The sequence below is a fragment of the Odontesthes bonariensis genome, chromosome 12 (genome assembly GCF_027942865.1).
Source record: "Odontesthes bonariensis isolate fOdoBon6 chromosome 12, fOdoBon6.hap1, whole genome shotgun sequence".
In the NCBI taxonomy this organism is placed as follows: domain Eukaryota; kingdom Metazoa; phylum Chordata; class Actinopteri; order Atheriniformes; family Atherinopsidae; genus Odontesthes; species Odontesthes bonariensis.
This window is the reverse complement of record NC_134517.1, coordinates 38,657,353-38,678,682: the sequence shown is the minus strand read 5'-3', so window position 1 is coordinate 38,678,682 and position 21,330 is coordinate 38,657,353. Positions and strand designations below refer to the sequence as shown.

At 44.4% G+C, this 21,330-nt stretch overlaps 1 protein-coding gene across 34 annotated transcripts in view; it reads right to left on the bottom strand.

Annotated features, from left to right (window-relative positions):
• ttn.1 (titin, tandem duplicate 1) overlaps positions 1–21,330 on the bottom strand; it is a 210,403-nt gene that overhangs the window by 47,503 nt on the left and 141,570 nt on the right. For all 34 annotated transcript variants that reach the window (XM_075480395.1, XM_075480400.1, XM_075480404.1 and 31 more), the window contains 32 exons: positions 20,904–21,203; positions 19,637–19,951; positions 19,416–19,564; positions 18,188–18,338; positions 17,386–17,667; positions 16,984–17,286; positions 16,087–16,389; positions 15,192–15,473; positions 14,540–14,727; positions 14,326–14,437; positions 13,813–14,115; positions 13,088–13,396; positions 12,026–12,307; positions 11,646–11,945; positions 11,239–11,532; positions 7,961–10,930; positions 7,552–7,872; positions 7,133–7,417; positions 6,592–6,897; positions 6,312–6,475; positions 5,934–6,174; positions 5,111–5,386; positions 4,703–5,002; positions 4,283–4,585; positions 3,895–4,194; positions 3,507–3,794; positions 3,106–3,408; positions 2,562–2,864; positions 2,164–2,469; positions 875–1,162; positions 375–665; positions 8–295 (listed from right to left, as the gene is read on the bottom strand). In XM_075480395.1, the coding sequence (XP_075336510.1) occupies positions 8–295; positions 375–665; positions 875–1,162; positions 2,164–2,469; positions 2,562–2,864; positions 3,106–3,408; positions 3,507–3,794; positions 3,895–4,194; positions 4,283–4,585; positions 4,703–5,002; positions 5,111–5,386; positions 5,934–6,174; positions 6,312–6,475; positions 6,592–6,897; positions 7,133–7,417; positions 7,552–7,872; positions 7,961–10,930; positions 11,239–11,532; positions 11,646–11,945; positions 12,026–12,307; positions 13,088–13,396; positions 13,813–14,115; positions 14,326–14,437; positions 14,540–14,727; positions 15,192–15,473; positions 16,087–16,389; positions 16,984–17,286; positions 17,386–17,667; positions 18,188–18,338; positions 19,416–19,564; positions 19,637–19,951; positions 20,904–21,203 (11,406 nt within the window). The remainder of the gene's footprint in view (positions 1–7; positions 296–374; positions 666–874; positions 1,163–2,163; positions 2,470–2,561; positions 2,865–3,105; positions 3,409–3,506; positions 3,795–3,894; positions 4,195–4,282; positions 4,586–4,702; positions 5,003–5,110; positions 5,387–5,933; positions 6,175–6,311; positions 6,476–6,591; positions 6,898–7,132; positions 7,418–7,551; positions 7,873–7,960; positions 10,931–11,238; positions 11,533–11,645; positions 11,946–12,025; positions 12,308–13,087; positions 13,397–13,812; positions 14,116–14,325; positions 14,438–14,539; positions 14,728–15,191; positions 15,474–16,086; positions 16,390–16,983; positions 17,287–17,385; positions 17,668–18,187; positions 18,339–19,415; positions 19,565–19,636; positions 19,952–20,903; positions 21,204–21,330) is intronic.

Sequence of the window (21,330 nt, the reverse complement as noted above, 5' to 3'; positions counted from 1 at the left end):
CACTTACTGATCTGGTCCTTGGCCACCACAGTCAGCTCCTTGGCAGCACTCTCTCCCGAGTCATTCACAGCTTTGACGCGGTAGTGGTACTCTCTGTCTTCCACCAGGTCCTTGGCACTATACTGCATGTTTTTTGACCTCATGAGCTCCTTGTAGTTATCGTCACCGTTGAGAACCTCCAACACGTAGCAGATGATGCGACTGCCACCATCTGTGAGGGGCTTCTTCCAGCTTAGAGTGCAAGAGTACTTGGTCACCAGCAGGGTCTTGAAGTCCATAACTGGTCCAGGCTCCTCTGCAAAAAGTGAAAATAGTTGACGTAAATTTGTCTGTTAAAAGAACACAAGATAATCACCTGGAACTATTCAACACACCCGTTGCTCTAACTGCGTCGGCTGTCTCACAGCACTCTCCAGCACCGAGCTCATTGACTGCTGACACCCTGAAGCAGTAGGATCGTCCAGCTTCCAGATCTGGAACCTTGAATGATGTCTTGTTGCAGTTGTTTGAGACGATGGACCAAGCCTTTCTCTCAGTGTCACGCTTCTCCACGATGTAGTGGGTGACCTCAGAGCCACCGTCAATCAGGGGAGTGTCCCAGTAGATGGAAGAACTGTCCTTGCATGTTTCTTTCACCATCAGGTTTACTGGTGGTCCAGGAGTGTCTGGGAAGATACAAAATCAAAATCAAAATTTGAACCTGAACCCAAAACTGATGTTTTATTTTTTGTTTCTTTTTGGGGCTGATTGCTTTTTCTGATCGGTCCAATGAACCGTGACATGAGTCTGTATTAAGTTCACAGTTTATACAAGTAAACAAGATTGATATATTTGCACATATTTGCTCACAGAAATAAATAAATCTTTTACTAACCAAAAACTTTGACAACAATGGTGTACATCTTCATGCCAGCAGTGCTCTCAAGGCTCAAAATATATTTGCCAGCATCGTATCTATTGACTTTCTCCACCATAACCATGGTGTCTACGTTGCTGGATTTGATGATAATGCCCTGGCGCTCCTTGATGTTGGTGTTCATCTTTGCCCAGATGATCCTGGGAGTGGGACGGCCCTTGATGGTGGCCTGCAGCTTCATGGTGGCACCAGCGCGTAACTCCAGGACTTCCTTCAGCTCTGCACTTAACTGTGCCTCAGGAGCGACTAAAACATAGAGGATAGATAGATTCATGAGTGACAGTATTACAGCTTTAAAGCTGTAGTGTTTAATGTTCCAGTTGCAAAAGCTCAGATCCTGGTTAACGTCAGCCTGTTCTGACATCTGTTTTAGGCAACCTGCTTAGTAATAATAAACTGGGTTTGGGTACTTTTACTGAAAAATCTAAGCTTGTATGTTTCATCTAAAAACTTACATTAAGGCGAGACACGGCGGGCAAAAACAGCGATTTTTCATGCAGGGTTCAATTTTTAGATTTTGGGCCAGTCTGCTCCTTCAAAATGTGTTATCTCAAAACATAAATGAAAATATTTATTTCATCACATTTTGTTTAATCGCGGCAGCACGTTTCGCCCAAATTGACCAAAATGAATTCCACTATTTAAATCTTTAAATTCCATTTTCTCAAAATCAGTTTTTTGTATTTTTCCAGTATCAATATCTCAGCCTATGGAGCACCTACTAACACCAAACTCTCCAGTTATACACTTAGCAGTATTCTGAAGATATTTACAGAAGGATTTGTTGATAAATCATTCCTGGCCTGATTTATGTGACATTATAATAAAAAAATATGGCGAAAATTGATGTATTTTAGGCTATGGGCAGTATATTTTGATTTCCTATGAAAGGAAAGCAGATATCCTGAAATCCTTCTGTAATTTTCTTTTCATTTTGTAATTTTCAAAGAATTTTGCACCTGGCTTTATCATATGTTCAGATCTAGCTTCTGGAAATATGCGCATATTTAATGAGATAATGCATAATTTGCATAATTAAACATACAAATTTCTAAAACTTGTAATACATTTTTTTCATACTTGTATAAGTAATCAACTGAGGAGGTTTCATGGTGATATCTATTATTTTAAAATATTACCCTATTCACCTGTAGCGTCTCGCCTTAATGACACCATGTATTACTTTAACTCACTTTCCCAAAAATTAAACTAACTGCAACTAAGAAAATCTAAGCAGTCATATTTACCAGTAATGTCCTTGGCGACATGTTTGCCAGGGACTTCAACCGGCTCGCCGAACCCGACTTTGTTGACCGCAGTGACGCGACACTGGTACTCTGCTTTGTCGATGAGATTCTGAATGACGTAGCTGGTGTCCTGCAGGTTCCTGGGGACGTTGCAGCGGATCCAGTCGGCGGTGTCGGTCCTCTTGCATTCCACCAGGTATCCGATGACGGGGCTCCCACCGTTGTTGGCAGGTGCGGCCCAGGTGAGACTGATGGTGCTGTGGGTGGTGTCGGCCACACTCGGGTTCACAACAGGTCCAGGAGGAGCTGGAGAAGAGCACAATGTAGAGCTTGTGATATTCGGGGAACCTGACAAAGGTCAGTACAAAGTTTTCAGACATAATGATACTTGGACTCACTGATGGGATTCTGTGCGGTGGTGCCAGCAGACGGTTCGCTGGGTTTGCTGGGCCCAGCCACATTGACTGCAATGATTCTGAACTCGTATTCCACCCCCTCTGTTAAACCCGTTACTTCCAGTGTGCGTTCTGTCACCGGCTTCCTGTTCAGCTTGGCCCAATTCATCTCCTTGGTTTCTTTCTTTTCTACCATGTAACCCAGAATGGTGGATTTTCCATCGTCGGCAGGCTCCTTCCAGCTCACAGTCATACGGTCTTTGGTCACATTGGTGATCACTGGGGCTTCACAAGGGCCAGGAACAGCTGAAATGGATAACAGAGTTAAGCTCCGTATTTCAAGATTAAAATTGTATTTCAGGTTTGAAACCAGTTAGTAACCAGAAGTGGACTCTGTGTCAGGAATATATAAAGCACGAGTAAACTGGTCTGATAAACCTGTCGCGTGCCTTTAACTTAAAGTTACTTAAGTTAAGGTCTGGTTTACACTACAGTACAGACTGTTTAAGGAAATATATCAAATTGACAAGAGCTGCTGATGACTCACTGAATGGGTTCTTGGCAGTGACTGGGTTGGTGATGAGGGCGTCTCCAACTCCCCATGTGTTCTCAGCACGGATTCGGAACTGGTACTCACGACCCTCGATGAGCTTATCCACGTTAAACTCAAGGATGTCACCCTTGATCTTGGTTGAAACCTGGGCCCAGTTAGCTCTGCTGGTCTCACGCTTGTCCAATATGTAATTGTTGATGGCGCCACCACCATCTTTCAGAGGAGGCTCCCACGACAACTTTATACTGGTGGCAAATACTTCAACATATTTGTCATTTGCAGGAGGCCCAGGCACATCTAGGGAGACAAAAAGCCAGTGTTCATACTCATGTAGAATTATCTGTGAATCCACATTGAGGTTGTGAAGTGTCAACATAAAACGTTAAATTGCTCACCAAGAACGATGACCTTGATCTCCGCACTCTTGGAGCCGCTGGCGTTCTCAGCCAACACCGAGTAGGTTCCCGTATGCTCCTTGGTGACAGCTGTCATCTCCAGTTGGAAGTGATGCCTTTGATGGGTGATGACCTGGCCTTCACCCGACTTCAGGTTATCGTCACCTCTCTTCCAGGTGACTCTGGGCATGGGTTTTCCAAACACCTCAGCTTCCAGGAGGACCGTGGCTCCGGCCTTGACCTTCAACCCCTTCTCCATCTTGGCATTAAGCTCCACTCTGGGAGGAACTGAGTTTAAAGAAGATGAGATTAGTCATTTCACTGCTCACACTTGTCAAAGGTACCGACTGGTTTGTTAACCTGGTCATTAGAAGTCAAAACCTCTCACCATTCTCAGCACAGACCAGAACCGGGTCTGTGGGCTCTGAGGGTTTGCTCATGTTGACGGCGGTTTTGGCGATGACTCTGAACTGGTACTGAAGGTCTCTCTCCAGGCCAGTCACCGTATACTCCTCCCTTGGGACGTTTTGACTGCTTGTGTTGCAGCGTATCCAAGTGTCTCCTGGCACTCGCATGGCCTCAACATAGTAGCCGATGATCTTGCTTCCACCGTCGTTCTTGGGACGGGTCCAAACCAGAGTGACAGAGTTCTTGGTGATGTCCAGGATCTCTGGTTTACCCGGAGTATCTGACACAAAAAAAGATAAATGTGTAAAATTCAGCAAACTAGTTGAATGAAATACAACTGAGTGCACAGATGCTGGTGGCAAACTTACCAACAGGTGTTCTGGCAGTTACAAAGTCAGTCTTCTTGCTTGGTTTGCCCTGGCCAGCGCGGTTTATGGCGGACACTCTGAAGGTGTATTCCAGGCCCTCAATGAGGCCAGCACAAGGGTACTCAGTGGTGCGGACAACAGTGTCGTTGGCCTTTACCCACAGAAGGCTGTTCCTCTCCTTACGCTCGATGTAGTAACCTGTGATGGGGCTGCCACCGTCACTCTCAGGCTTATCCCAGGCAACGAACATGCAGTCCTTGTTGGTCTTGTTGATGCGACAGCTGAGGGGCTCACTGGGGACATCTAGTGGCAAAATACAAATACATTTTATTTTCAACGATTTATTCAAATCTGCACTCGTGCAGCTGATCGTCTAAGACTAACCGAGGCCCGTATTTCAGCATAGATAAATAAACTCACCGAAGGGGAACTTGGCGACCATCCTGTCAGACTGAATGGGGTCTGAAACACCAAAGCGGTTCTCAGCACGGATGCGGAACCCATACTCCTTCCCGGGAATGAGCTTTCCCAACCTGCAATTGGTCTTTGAGCAAGTAGAGACAGCCGTTACCCAGTCGCCCCTAGTCACGTCACATTTCTCAACCACGTAGTTGGTGATGTTACTGCCCCCATCCTCCAGTGGTTTATTCCAGGACAAAGAGCAAGCATCAGAGTCAATGTCGCTGATCTCCACAGGGCCTTCAGGAGGACCAGGGATGTCTGAAACACACAGAAAACTCAGCTGAGTCCGGTTCTTTGCAATGTTTGATCTCTGAGTCCCAAAATGTAAATTCTTTAGTTTTCTTAAGTCTTGTACATGACACATACCTCTGATAATAATTTTCAAGGCCTGGGACACCTTTGCAGAACTGTTCTCAGCAACAAGACTATACTCTCCACTGTCAGTCCTCGACACATCTTTGATGATCAGGACACACAAGTTGCCGGACTGGTGCACAGCCAGACGGCTCGATGGGACGACTCCACTCTCACCACGCATCCATTTGCAGGTTGGGACAGGTTTTCCTGAAACCAGAGCCTCCACTCTGAGCTTGGATCCGGCTCTGGCGCTTGCTGTCTCGGTCATAACGATCTTTGGCTCCACTGTGGGTCAGAACATGAAAGTTTGGCTCATTACATTTAAAAGAATATCCTGGTAAGATTAATGCAACTTTAAAACAAGTGGAAGTCATATTAAATTAAACTCTTTGTTGTTACAAACCCAATCAATTAAAAAAACAATCCTGATTATGAGACGAGTGGATCACAGTAGATAAACGGCCTGTTATGTGAAGTGAAAGTGAAAGTCAACTTTATTGTCAGATCTGTATACGTACAGGACATACACAGGATTGAAATTACGTTTCTCTCAGACTCAATAGTGCAGCGGTAACATTTAACTTAACACTTTAATACACAGCAAAAATAAACTATAGTAACCGGTAAACACAGTGACAGTACAGATGTGGATATACAAAGTCTCTGACATTGACATCAGAAGTAAAGTGGCATATGCAGAAGTAAGTAAAATAAATATATTAATGTGCAAATATATATGTGCAAAGTAAATGTAAAGGTCCTTGATATATTCTTACAATTAAAATGATGGTATGCGGGGTTAGGGTTATGGAATAATGACAGAAGAACATACCCATCTGTTCCTTGATCTCAACCGCTTCTCTGGTCTCGGTGAACGAGCTCTGGCCCATAATGTTCTTGGCAGCAACTCTGAACTTGTACCTCTTGCTTTCTTTCAGCCCACTGACACTGATTGATAGACCTTTAACTGTCGTGTAGGAATTCCACTCTTCCTTTACGGGTTCGGCGTCCTCGTCCTCCTCTACCACTGGTGGTGGAGGCGGAGGTGGAGGAGCTTCCTCTCCTTCGGGTACCTGTGATCAGTGATGGACAAATGTTAAAAAGTTTTTTTTTACTTTATGAATTTACACAAAAATAGGAAAAGGTGTCTAAACTCCAATATTGTGTAAGAGTTTTTCTACTTGTAAAACACCAGTGAGTGGTTACAAACCTCCACAGGTGCCGGTGGCTCTGGAGGAGGTTTAACTTCAATGTATTCAATGACATAACCATCAATCTTGGCACCGCCATCTCGTTCAGGCCTCACCCAGCCAATCATGGCACTGTTCTTAGTTATCTCCAGAACTTCGATCTTCTGACAAGGATCTGGTTTGCCTAAAAAAAGAAATCAGAGTAACATGATGAAGCATCCCTGTGCTCTGACAAAAAGACAAGAAACACCTGAAAGGTTTCGGCTGTAATGTGACACGTAATTCAAAAATGATACTTACTGACAGGATCAGATGCAAGGTAGGAAGTGGGTGACACTCTGGGAACTCCAGAACCGTACTCATTGACAGCTGTGACTCGGAAGTAGTATTCAGTGCCGGACATCAGACCGCTGACTTTGAAGGGAATCTTATCCAGCGGAACTTCAGCCTTGACAGTTGCCCACGTCTTACGGTCAATCTCACGCTTTTCAACTATGTAGTGTGTGACCTCGCTACCGCCATCGTTCTCTGTAGGAGTCCAGGACAGCATGGCTGATGTCTGTTTGATGTCTGTGGCTTCGAGATTCATGACGGGTCCAGGGGTATCTGATGGGAAAATAAATCAGCATTTTTATTTATCTGATGGGAAAATAAATCAACATTTTTATTTATCTGATGGGAAAATAAATCAACATTTTTATTTATCTGATGGGAAAATAAATCAACATTTTTATTTCCGTCCTTTGAAACTTTTGGGGGGAATTAATGGATAAACTGTCTGGATGTTTGACAACAGTGAAGTTAATTTTGAATGATTTTCTAATAGAAAGCCTGGACTCACCCAGAACCTTAACACTGACAAACACAGCCTTCTCTCCAGCAGGGCTCTTCAGGGACAGGCAGTATTTGCCAGAATCGTTGCGGGTGCTGTCAGGTATGACCAGGAAGGTCATCGTGTCGATGATGTCAACTTTACCCTTCCTGACCACATTGTCGACACCCATCCTCCTCCAAGAGACCTTGGGTGGTGGTCTACCTCTGATGGTGGCGCACAGCCTGATGGGACAGCCGGCTCTAACCGTCAGCCCCTGCTTCAGGTTGGCATCCAAATCGATCTCTGGTGCCTCTGTTGGAAGAAACAGTTCAAGTATTATCTTTAGGTCAAAATCTTAGATTTGAAGGTCAGTCCATATAACCCACCAATAATGTCTACATTATTATGTGTTTGTTTAGCCAAATAAAATAGAGTTGAATCCTTACCTAGTATTTCCCTTGGGATCACAGCACCCTCCAAGTTGCAGGGCAGGCTCATGCCCACCTGGTTCTGAGCCGACACCCTGAATTCATACACCAGATTCTCATCGAGACTTGAGACTGTGAACTCGCACACGACCAGCTGAGCTGCCACATTACATCTCTTCCAGCCATCTTCTCCTTTCTTGACAGTTCCCTGGGCTCTCATCTCCACCACGTAGCCAATGAGGGGAACTCCTCCATCGAACGCTGGCTTGGTCCAGCCCAGGGTGATAGAGGATTTGCTGCTGTCCACAACTTTCAAGTTGGTAGGAGGTGCAGGAGGTTCTGTAAGAAGACAACAGGGAAATGAAGTAATGGATTTTGTTCCTTGTAACAACACTAAGCAAAATAGACATGAATATCGGTTACATACCAACTGCATCCTTTGCAGTGATGGTACGAGAAGCCTTGCTTGGATTGCCAATGCCAATTTCATTCACAGCCTTAACTCTGTACTGATAGTCATGGAGAGGCAATAGTCCAGTAACTGTGAAGTGAGTTCCTGGGACTGGATCCTTAATTACAGGAGACCACCTTACGGCATGCTCTTCTCTCTTCTCCAACAGATAACCTGTGATTGGCTTTCCACCATCTTTCTCTGGCTCTGACCACTGCACAGTCATCTCCTCCTTGCCGATCTTGGTTACCTCTGGTGCTTCAGGGGCATCAGGTACGCGGAACTGAGTGCCAGCAACAATGGCCTCACTCTGAACTGCAGGTCCAGGACCCATTTTATTCTCAGCTCGAACTCTGAAGATATACTCATTACCCTCAGTAAGTCGAGTTACATTAGCTTTGTTGGTGATGACAGCATTAGAGTGGACTGACCAAATCCCCCTCTTGGTCTCACATTTCTCAATGATGTAGTTGTAGATATCACAGCCACCATCATCCTCTGGGACTTCCCAGGACAAATGGCACCTGTCGGTGGTGATACCGGACACCTTGAGGTCCCTGATGGGGCCAGGTCTATCCAGTACATTGACCGTAGCGTTAGCAGAGCAGGTTCCTGCGCCGTTAGAGGCGGTGACAACATATTTGCCACTGTCAGTGCGTTTGGAACCAGTAAGCAGCAGCTTAGAGAAGTCCGCTCCACTTTCTATTTGAAGCATGGGGCTCTTCTTAATCTCATCAGTGCTTTCATCCTTGGTCCATTTGACTTCAGGCTGAGGTTTGCCCTTCACTGTTGCTTCAATAGCAATGGAGTCTCCTGCTTTCACAACAAGGGTTGCATCCAATTTAATCTTGATCTCAGGCTCCACAAGCTGTTCTTTGACCAACACATCACCTGTGGTAACCCAGTTACTCTCACCTCCCTCATTCTTACTCTGAACTCTGAACTGGTAAATCTGATCTTCAATGCACCTGTCGGCCATGAAATAAGTCTCCTTGATGGCACCCTTGTGAAGCCTCTCCCACTCCTCAGCCTCCTTTGGTTTCTTTTCCACGTGATAACCAAGGTTACGGCTTCCACCATCATAATCTGGTTTCTTCCACTTGAGGAAACAGAATGTCTTGCCAATCTCAGAGATATGGAAGTCAATGGGTTCACCGGGTTTCTCAATGGGATCAACTGCCAGAACAGGAGTCTTGGTTTCAGTGGATGGACCTGCACCGATCTTGTTCTCTGCACTGACTCGGAAGAAATACTCGCAACCCTCGGTAAGAGGAGCCTTTATCATGCGCTTGGTCCAGTCATTGGAGATGACTGTCCATCCTCTTTGGCTTGGCTGACGGCACTCAATGATGTACTGAGTGATCTCAGTGCCTCCATTGTCCTCAGGGTTCTCCCAGGATACCATGCAAGACTTCTTGGTCGCATAGGCCACTTTCAGATTCTGACAAACTCCTGGTGTGTCCAGGACATTTACCAAGATGGTAGCCTGTGCCTGTCCACTGCTATTCTTGGCAACAATGGCATATTTTCCATAATCTGACCTGACCGCTTCGTTGATGACCAGCTCACAAAGAGGGTAGTTGTTGTTCATATCTGTACGCTTATCCCGGGACAAAGCTCTGGCATCCTTGGTCCATGTGATCTCTGGATCTGGTCTGCCTTTCACTCTGGTAATCAAACTGATGATCTGACCAGCCCTGACTGTCAGAGAGTCACGGCAGGATATATCAACCACAACTTCAGGGGGCACCAGGATATCCTTTGCCAAGATGGTCTCAGACAGCTCCCTGGGCTCACTGTCACCAACTTTGTTGGTGGCTCTGATGCGTATTCTGTACTCCAATCCTTCAATGAGGCCTGGCACTCTGTAAGCACATATCTTGATGAGGTCCTTGTTGATTCTGTTCCACTGGGCAGATCCTGACTTCTGAGCCTCAACCACATAACCCAGGATGGGACTGCCGCCATCTCTTGTAGGCTTGGTCCAGCAGATGTCAGCATAGGACTTACTCCAGTCCTTCAATTTAGGATTACCAGGGGGTCCAGGTTTAGTGATGGCACGAGTGGCCTTAACCGGGTCAGAGGTGAGAGAAGGCGGGCTGATGCCAGCTACATTCTCAGCAAACACTCTGAACTCATATGTGTTGCCTTCAAATAGACCAGAGACTCTGTATCTTAGGTCCAACACGGGAGTTTTGTTGACACGGATCCACTTTCCTGTCATTTCTCTGCGTTCAACCACATAGCCGCTGATGGGGCTGCCTCCATCATACTCAGGCAGGGTCCATTCTACTGTCACAGCATTCTCTGTGATATCAGAGCACTCAGGCGGGCCAGGTGGACCAGGAGGGTTGAACATGTGCTTGGCAATTGTTGGCGGACTTTCAAGAGCAGCTCCAATGCCAATCTTGTTCTCTGCACGAACACGAACAATATACTCACGGCCCTTCTCCAACCTTGACACTTTGGCTTTGGTGCTGGTGCCATTGGAGCTGACAACGGACCAGGGCTCCCAAGGCTTCTTCACATCTTTCTTCTCGACCACATAGTTGGCGACAGGTGTGCCACCATCATCTTTAGGTGCCCTCCACTGGATCATCATGTAATCAGGGGTAACCTCCAAGATATTGATGGGTCCAATTGGTGGACCTGGTAGATCCAACACAGTGACATGGAGGGCAACTGTCTTGCTGCCCGCAGGATTGGTCACAGTGAGGATGTACTCTCCGGTGTCTCCTCTCAGGCAGTCAGGGATACTTAGGATAGTCGAGGGTCCAGCAGACTCAATGTGGTGTCGTCCCTCAGATATGATCTCCTTGCCATCGCTCATCCACTTGGCAGTGGGAAGGGGGATGCCTATCATCTTTGCTGGGAGAGTAATAGTACTGCCAGCTTTGAGTATGAGACCCTCAATAAGCTTCACGTCAACTTCAATAGCAGGTGGCACTGAAAGATAACACATTAACAACAATGTTATGAGGTTTTCAAGCCCCACATGAGAAAATGCACAGCAGTCATTGTGACAAACACTCAAGAATCATGTGTAGAATGTAGAAATTACAAAATAAATAAATAATAAATAAGAGAATAAAATAAATAAATAATACATCAATAAATAAATGCATGTAGAATAAATAAATAAATAATAAATTACAAAATAAATAAATAATAAAATAAATAAATAAATACATGTAGATAAATAAATAAATAATACATAAATAAATACATGTAGAAACTCAAGAATCATGTCTTACGTGTCTTCTCCTGGCATGTGACTGGGACACTGGTGTCAGGGCTGCTCACACCAATAGCGTTCTGAGCTTTGACCCTAAATCGGTAAGTTTTGCCCTCCTCCAGAGCTGTGACATGGGTGTGGTTATTGCTCACGGTCTTGAAGGTGACCCAGTCAGTCTGGCCCTCTTCCTGATGCTCCACAATGAAGCCTGTAATTTCACTTCCACCAGTGCGATCTGGCCACTCCCACTCCAACCACACCTCTGTCTTGTCTGCATCAGTGTGGTGCAGGTTCTTGGGTGGGCCAGGAGGATCTGAAAGGTTTCCACAGAAGCACAGTTTATTGGATTGAAATGTGTACAATCCTGAACATTTTCTGGAAATGACATGATGTTAGACAACACAGCGCATTATAACTTTCACTCACAGAGAGGATCGATAGCTTTGACAGGTGTCTTCATAACAACAAAGTCGCTTCTGCCAAACTGGTTCTCTGCAGCCACCCTGAACAGGTACTGGATGCCTTCCATGAGGTACAAGGCCATCAGACTCAGCTTCTTATTGGCCGGTGAAACAGGTACCCACTGCTCTGCAGCCACGTCCTTCTTTTGCACGACATAATGGGAGATGACGGCGCCACCGTTGTCCTCTGGAGCCTTCCACGTCAGGTAAACTGACTCACTGGTCACCTCAGAGACCACCAAGTCTCTGGGAGGAGACGGCTTGTCTGTTGGAGAGAAGAGTGTGCTCACATGTATTATGAATTTATGAATCAGTAACTGCTTTGTGTCGGTGGTTTTCACTTACTCAGCACAAGCACAGCGACGGTTGCTGATTTCTTTCCAGCAGCATTCTCCGCTGTAAGGGTGTAGTTGCCAGAATCTGCACGGACGCACTTTGGGATGAAGACTTTGGTGCCGCTGGCGGTCACAGCTACGGTGATGTGAGAAGGAACATCTTCGTCGTTTTTCTTCCAGCTGACTGTTGGTGTTGGCACACCCTTAATGATGGCACTCAGGGTGATATCGGTGCCCAGCATGGCCAGGTGGTCGCGTGCCATGTTGGCATCCAGCAGTAACTCTGGTTCCTCTGTGGAAGAACATGTGTGCATGTGGATATTAGAAGAAACTAATAATAAATAATTCAATTTGATGGCTTTCCTGAGGAACTAAATCATGCTGACAAAGGGACTGCAAGCTAACTTGTTAGCATTTGATGTCAAATAAATGCAAATAATTTCAGTTTGTTTCTTAAAAGCCAATACATTATTTAACCCTTGTTTACTTTGTCCTACGGGTCAAAAATGGCCAAAATAAAGCAACTTAATTGAATTTTAAATCCAAAATCTATTTTGTATGATGAAACCACCTGTTATTTATCTATTCAACTCAATTCAATACATTTTTTATCATGTATTTTTTGTTACACAATACAAAAAGACAATCAGCAGTTTTCAGGATTACACTTTTTTTTTTTTTACTGTCAGTTGGACCAACAGTTTTCTTGTTTTCTCAGTTTTCTTTTACATAATAAAGGTTTAATATTGCTATTATATAAATGTGAAGTAATTACTTCTGAATTAATTATATTGAAAGGGAAAAAACTGAACTTTTTTCTGCTGTTTAAATGTTTTTATAATTCACGGGTCAAAAATGACCCATAAGACAATCTTTGTACCCTAGTGGTGTACAGCCCACATGGAGACATAAACAAAAATAAAGTCTGACTTTTTCTAATGATGGGGTCCCTTTAGGAAAAGGCATAAAAAGATAGTTTACGGTATTTTTTTCTACAGCTAAACATGGTGGTGGCTCACTTTTGACCCGCAGGACAACCGGAGGGTTAAAAAGTTACATCTGATCCACTTACCAAGTCTGTCATGGACTTTGATGTTCTGTTTGACGTATGCTGGGTCAGATCTGCCTGCTGCATTGACAGTAAAGATCCTGAAGGTGTACTCGTCTCCATCGGTCAGGCCTGTGGCCACGTAGTGGAGGTCAGGACACTGCTCTGGGGTCTCATTGGCCTGAACCCATTCCACTGCACCAGGCTTCTGGTACTCAACGATGTATCCGAAGATTCGTCCTTTTCCATCGTGGCGAGGCATCTTCCACTTCAGGCTGACAGAGTCTTTGGTCTTATCGTAAGCCTCTGGGGTCACTGGAGGGCTGGGGCACACTGTAGGCAGGAATAAAGAAAGGACCGTCAATGATAGCAGCGGTAACGACAAAAAAAGATGGCAATTTATCTTCACCTTTGGAGAAATGATGGACACAAAATAAATAAAAAGGCAGTTTGAAATCCTTTGAAAAAATATACTTTATAAAAAGATATTAAATTTTTTTTATTTTGTATGATGTTGACACTACCAAGAGAAAAAATATCTTTCAGTTGAACTGAATAATACTTTATCAATCCCAACAAGATAACTGATTTTTTCCAGGATAAAGAAGCATCTGAAAGTAGTGACCGTGTGGAGTTATGGCCTCCTGTCCTGTTCTGTGTTGCCGTGGAGACGATGAAGCCTCTGACTGAACACACTTTGTTTTACATTGAGAGATAAAATAAGGCAGACAGACAGGAGACACACTGACCGATTGGATCTTTGGCGAGGATTGGTTTGGAGGGGACGCTGGGATCTCCGGTTCCGAGCTCATTCTCAGCCGTCACCCTGAATTCATAGTGGCAGCCCTCCACCAACTCCTGGACCTGGTACTGAGTGGCCGGGTACAGGGGGTCTCTGGTGACTCTGGACCACCTCTTGGCTCCGGGTTCCTTCTTCTCCAGGATGTAGTTGGTGATGGGCTTTCCGCCATCACGGGGCCGGTTCCACAGCACCAGTGCGTTGGTAGCATACACCTCCCTGACAGTGGGCATCTCAGGGGCCTCAGGGACTCCTTCATAAGCGAAGAAAGGGCAAAAAAAAATATTTTCACGAGACTTTTAGAAGGTTGTAATCTTTCCACTTGGCTCAATAACTTTGACCCTTGATATAAAACAAGAGAAAGCATTTCTTTGATTAAGCACAGGGTAATTGTTAGTTACTCATTCTTAAACACTTCTTAAAGTGGGCTGAGTAATGAAAATAAATGGTGGGAGGTACGCACTGAAGAGGTCTTTAGCTTTCATCTCCTCAGAGTCCAGAGGGTCGCTGATGCCGTACATGTTCTCAGCAGAGATTCTCATGATGTACTCCCTGCCCTCCGTCAGCCTGGGGATCTAGGAGAAGGGACCACATGTTAACATCTGTGTCCTTCTGCAATCAGACCCCTGAAGACCCCTGAAGACCTCGACATCATCACAAAAGTCAGGCCAAACTACCTTGCAGGTGGTCTTGGTTGTAGCGGATGTCACTGTGGTCCAGGCGTCGCTGTTGACGTCTCTCTTCTCAATGATGTAGTTGGAGACATCAACACCGCCGCTGTCCAGAGGAGGCTTCCAGGAGATCACCATGTACTCCCTGTGCACCTCATCAAACACAACCGGGCCGACGGGAGCAGTTGGGCGATCTGCAGAGAGAGAAAAGAGGACAAAGGTTGGGAGATTAGACTGAAGACAAGTTTCGGTGCAATCTGTTGGTTTCCTTAGCTAGGAAATTGTTTTTGAATTGGCTCTATATGAACAAATTGGAATTTTTATGAATAATTATGATTACAATGAATTGAATTCCAATTGGCTTGAATTGGACTTTATTATCCAAGTGCCTTGAGATGACATTTGTTGTATTTGGCGCTATATAAATAAAAATTAATTGAATTGAATTGAATAAAAAGTGATGAAGGACCTGTGATGGGATCATTAAACCCCTGCGGTATTCAGCTCCCATATTTTGTGAATTGAATGCATGGCACGGTTACTCGAGTCACAGTCTGATTTCAGAACCATTCTGATTAGCATCAAAGGTATTTGTTCAACATCGCTGACTGAATTAGCTTGTATTAGCACCAGATTTCTTTATGAATCATTGACATACCAACAACTATGACGCTGCTGACTCCCTTCCTGGATCCGGTGCTGTTCTCCACCACCACCACATATCTGCCGCTGTGCTCCCGCTTGGCCTTCATCAGGCCCAGAGACATGGTGGTTAGCGTGTTCTTGAACATGATGTGTTTGTCGGCTTTAAGCTCCTCGTCGTCCCGGTACCAAACGATGGACGGGGCGGGTTTTCCGGTGTAGCGGCCCTGCAGCAGGCAGCTCTCTCCTACGCGGATGATGATCTTATCACGGAAGTCCAGCTCGATGGTTGGCGGCTCTGTAAGGATAGAAATACAACAAAAGTTAAATAACACAACACAGTGCACTGGAAAAAATGCCCCTCCAAAAATAAGTAAAAAAACAACAAATAAAAGACGTTTTTGCTTGAAATAAGCAAAAAATCTGCCAATGGAACTAGTGAAAATCAGCTTGTCCAGATTTCTTGAAATAAGATGTGATATTTAGGACTTTTGAGATAAAAATTATCTTGAAATTAGCTTAAAAACCTCTTCAAATGTCAAAAAAAGCTTGTTTCATGTGATATGTGACTCAAAACAATTTGTTTTCAAGACTTTTTCATTTAACAAGATATTCCAGATGTATTGTCTTCAAACAAGTCCCTATATCTGGCTGAAATGGTGCTTGTTAGGCTGATATTAAGTGTAATGAGATATTTTGACTAGAAATGAGACAAATATACTTGGTAAGACTTTGATTTTTTCCAGTGTGGGGATTTTTTAGGGTTTTTATTCTCTGTTTTTCTGATGAAAGTAAGAAAAACAGCAGAGTTACATAGACTTCAAATCCATTAACTCATATTACTGTCTAATCTCAAAGATTCTTATAGAAAGATTTGACATCAGTCAGGTGATCTATGGATTAAAACTTACCCAGTTCGTCCTTGCAGGTGATCGGTTTGGTGCAGAATGATGGTTTGCCCGGTCCAACCTCGTTGGCAGCGATCACTCTGAACTCGTAGCAGTCGCCCTCCCTCAAGCCATCATAGGTGAACTTCCTGTCCATCAACTTCTCCTTGGTTATTCTGGTGAACTTGTCTTTGCCGATCATACGCGCCTCCAGGATGTACATGGTGATCTCAGAGCCGCCGTCAAATTTGGGAGCTTTCCAGGTGACACTGATTAAATCCTTGGTGACCTTGGTGACCTCCAGCTCCTCGGGGCGGTCTGGCGCACCTACAGAAAACATGCATCATCTCTTTAGCTGAAGGTGGTGGTGAGTGTCTTTTAGAGTGACATTATTCTTAGGATTTAGATTTAATTATTTCTATAGCAGACCACAAATCTTAACCCCTTAAACGCCTGAATTTATATAGCTGTATATAAATAAATGTTTTGTGTGTGTTTTAGCCTTTAAGTAGATGGTAAATAATGCTGAGATTATTAATTTCACTTTTGCACAAAAAATAAATAGAAATTTTGGTATGTTGCTTATTTGCAACACCAGGCATAATGGTTAATAATAAGATAACAACAACACAGTAATATAACAGTGAAAAAGCAATGTTTTTTATTCACCCTTTTTTTTTTACATATTATTTATATAAAGGTCCGTAGTGAATATGGACTAACCGGCATTGGGGGAATAAAGATGCTATCTCAGCTGGTTGATTGAGTCAAACGGTTTGTAGCATATATGCAACAAGAATGCAGTTCATTCTTGAGATGACATTTGTTGTATTTGGCGCTATATAAATAAAAATGAATTGAATTGAATTGAATATGCGACAATAGGCGTTAAGGGGTTAATGTTTGCTTAATTAAACTCACTGATTGGTTCCTTGATGATAATCTCTGATGGGGTTGCCATGAAGGGGCCGACGCCGATGGCGTTCTCAGCAGCCACCCTGAAGAAGTAGGCCTTTCCTGGGGTGAGGCCGTGAGCCACGGCGTTCTGTCTGCTGGCGGTGAAGGACACCGCGGTCCAGGCTTTGCGCTCAGCCTCACGTTTTTCAACGATGTAGTTGCTGATGGGAGAGCCGCCGTCGTTCTCAGGGAAAAACCAGTTGAGTTTGCAGGAGTCCATGCTCAGGTTCTCAGCCATTAAGGGGATGCCTACAGGTCCGGGGACGTCTGAGACGGAACAGAACACAATGAGTAAAACAGATCTAACGTTTACCGTGTGCTTTCAATCTAATGGAAATCATTTATGGCATGAAAACAGAGTCTCACCTAGAACTTCCACCGTGATGTTCTTGGTCTTCTCGCCTCCGGCGTTCTTGGCAGCCAGGGTGTAGACGCCGAGGTGTTTCCTGGTGCAGCCTTTGATGACGAGGGAAGAGCTGATGGCCGTGGTCTCCACTTTGGCCTCAGAGGGGAGCGCAGCTCCGTCTCTGCTCCAGGTCACTTCGGGCGCTGGCCTCCCGGACACGTAGGCGATGATTCGGATCACGCCGCCAGCGTGCACCACCATCCTCTCCTTCACCGAGGCGTCCAGGTCGACCTCAGGAGCAACTGGAAGGAAGACGCTCGGCATTACTCGTGTGTTCCAGAAGGATTCAGCACACAGACATCATCTCTGAGAAAAGACTTCCGGATGTAAACATGAAGGCTAGTTTTATTTAACATGCAATACTAAAAATAAATTGGTAGTAATTCTGTAATTCTTAAAACTAGTTGGCACTTTATTCCGTGCACTTTAAAAATAGCACTTTAGGATAAATGCACTTTAATATAGTACCAGATGCACTTTAATAAATGTATACTTGTATAGGAGGGTAAAACATTATCTGTGTTGATATGGTATTCGTACCATAACAGCTCATTTGTTGTATATCTTGTGATGTGGTTGAGTGATATGGAATGTTGCACGCTTTGTTTTCTTGTTTCCTGTTTTTGTCTTTATTTTAGTGTGAACAGCAGGACTGCAGATGGAAATTAGCCTTGGAGCTAAATCTGGCATATTTACATTATATGTTTATTAATATGCAGAGTCCTGTCACAAATAAACAAATAACTAACTAAATCAACTCACTGCTTCTGTCGTTGACCTCCAGCACCTCTGGGACTTCGCCTGGCTCGCCCTTCCCCACGGCGTTGAAGGCGATCACCCTGAACCTGTACTGACCACCCGTCTTCAGGCCAGCGATCACAAACCGGGTGCCTCGGATTTCAGTGTCCTTCGTCTGAAAAACACCGTGATGTCATGATCACAGATCAATCCCTGAAGCCGAGCAGATCAATGAAGGCAGCGGTCTCAGTATCTGTGTCGCGGCCTTTTATATTTCCAAATGATATTTTCCAGCAGAGGCCTGTGGGTGGCAGCAGGTGGTGGTGTTCTTTGCTCGCACTTCAGTTGTTAAAATATATGTAGTTTATTTTTTACCAACAAAAAAATATGAACAAAACAATAACAAAAAAAAATTCTTACAATTTAGATGAAAACGAAAGTTAACTTATTTGAATTTAACAAGATCTAAAAGTGGTAAAAAAATCATTCCAGCAGCACCTCCCGTCCTCACAGCGGACATTTGACCAACAAAGAAGAGCCCCCGGTGTGTTCTTAATCCGTCTGATTAATGGGGGGGGTCCAAAAGTCACCAAAATAATCTAAACAATCTCAAATACAAAAATAAACCCCAGATCTTGACTCCAAATCAACCAAAGTATATTCCAATATCCCAAAGAAAACCAAACCGATAGACTTACACAGCAGAAAACAGATGTCTTCAACCAAGATAAAAAACACTGAAACTCAGGGAAAAGGTACTCAGAACAAGTGAAAACATCTGTCCATGCAGCAAGATAATGTGACCTGGCAAGATTTCTTAAATTCAGATTGTAGGAGTCTGGTTTCTAGATTGAACAAAGGCAGTTTTGTGAACAAACATGTGTCACATGCTTAAAATCCAAAGAATAAAGTGTGTTTTCAGATGTTTTCTGTGTGCACGTTGAGTTTGTTATTGGATCTTAAAACAAGATTTATTTTGATGAGACTTTGGAGGAGAAACGTAACACATCTTATTTTAAGTGTTAAATGTCTAATTTTATGATTCCCTGCCTGTTTGAGACAAAAAAGTAAAGTTTTGCTTGATATAATATTATACTGTTGAAGACTTAAAATAAGAAATTAATTCTTAAAACAAGAAAAAATATCTAATGTAAGGTTTTTTTTCTTGGTAAGAACCAAATAATTTGCAGTGTACAAAACATGAATGGCCAGAACAATCTGATTGAACTTCCATGATTCCAGACATGCTCACCTTGACCCAGGCCTCAGTGCCCTCCTCCTTGTACTCCACCCAATAGCCCAGGATCTTTGAGCCTCCGTCCTTCAGAGGCGGGATCCAGTCCAGGTCCACGGTGGTACCCGTCCAGTCTGAAACCTTCGGGGTTGGTGGAGAGGGCGGGGCTTCACGAGGAGGAAGACAGTTTGGTTAGAATCCCTCTGAGCACATGGATCAGAAGCTGGCAGAGTACTCACAGATGGGGTCTCTGGCGAAGACGGGGTCTGTTGGGGGGCTGGCGAGTCCAGGTCCGGCGGCGTTGATGGCAGAAACTCTGAATAAGTACTGGGATCCCTCAATGAGTCCGCCCACTACGAAGGACTCGCCCATGCCCATGGGGCGGATCGGGTCGCGGGAGACGCGGGTCCAGCGTTTGCCGGTGGTCTCTTTGCGCTCCAGCCAGTAGCCGGAGATCGGGGCGCCGCCGTCGTCCTCAGGCTCCTCCCAGTTGAGGGTCATGGAGTCCATGGTGACGTTGGTTACCGTCGGCTTCTCACACTGACCGGGGACAGCTGTGGGAGCGCACATCGGTTTGTTACAGAAATCTGACCGTGCACCAGTTTCAACTCGACTTTCACTTTTAAGGCGAGACGCTACAGGTGAATAGAGTAATATTTTAAAATAATAGATATCACCATGAAACCTCCTCAGTTGATTACTTATACAAGTATGAAAAGAAAATGCATTACAAGTTTTAGAATTTTTGTATGTTTAATTATGCAAATTAGGCATTATCTCATTAAATATGCGCACATTTGCATATATTTCCAGAAGATAGATCTGAACATGTGATAAAGCCAGGTGCAAAATTCTTTTTTCATTTTGTTTACACACAAAATGAAAAGAAAATTACAGAGGGATTTCAGGATATCTGCTTTCATTTCCTAGGAAATCAAAATATGCTGCCCATAGCCTAAAATACATCAATTTTCGCCATATTTTTTTATTATAATGTCACATAAATCAGGCCAGGAATGATTTATCAACAAATCCTTCTGTAAATATCTTCAGAATACTGCTAAGTGTATAACTGGAAAGTTTGGTGTTAGTAGGTGCTCCATAGGCTGAGATATTGATACTGGAAAAATACAAAAAACTGATTTTGAGAAAACGGCATTTAAAGATTTAAATAGGGGAATTCATTTTGGTAAATGTGGGCGAAACGTGCTGCCACGATTAAACAAAATGTGATGAAATAAACATTTTAATCTAAGTTTGGAAATAACACATATTGGAGGAGCAGACTGGCCCTAAATCTAAAAAAGGACCACTGCATGAAAAATCGCTGTTTTTGCCTGCTGAGTCTGTCAAAACAAGCAAATATTTGGACCGGTAGTTTTTTAAAGTTGGATTCATCTGTTCTGGACTGAATACTGGAACATAACATGAAGGACATGAACCGACGTGGGTAAAGTTGTGTCTCACAGATGGATAAACTGAGTGCCCGGTGACGGTTGGACTCACTGTAACGGTTTCGGGCGACCTCGGGCTCGCTGTCCAGCGGCTCTCCCACTCCGTACTTGTTCTGGGCCATGATGCGGAACACGTATTCATGGCCCTCCATCAGGTTCTCCACCGTCCAGATCCGGTCTTTGGGCTCGTTGGTGACGGGCACCCACGTCTTCCTGTTGGCCACCCGCCTCCAGATGACGTAGTTTGTGACTTTGGAGCCGCCGTCGTCCTTTGGCGGCAGCCAGGAGAGCGTGATCTTCTCAGCTTTCACTTCCTCAAACTTAATGGGAGCAGAGGGAGGACCGGGGCGGCCTGCGAGCACAGAAACACAAGCTCAGAAAATCCAAAATGCTCGCATCAATGCTGCCACTCAGGAGGCAGAGTGGGCGTCCATCAGCCGTAAGGTCGCTGGTTCCATCCCCAACATGTTCAGTTCATG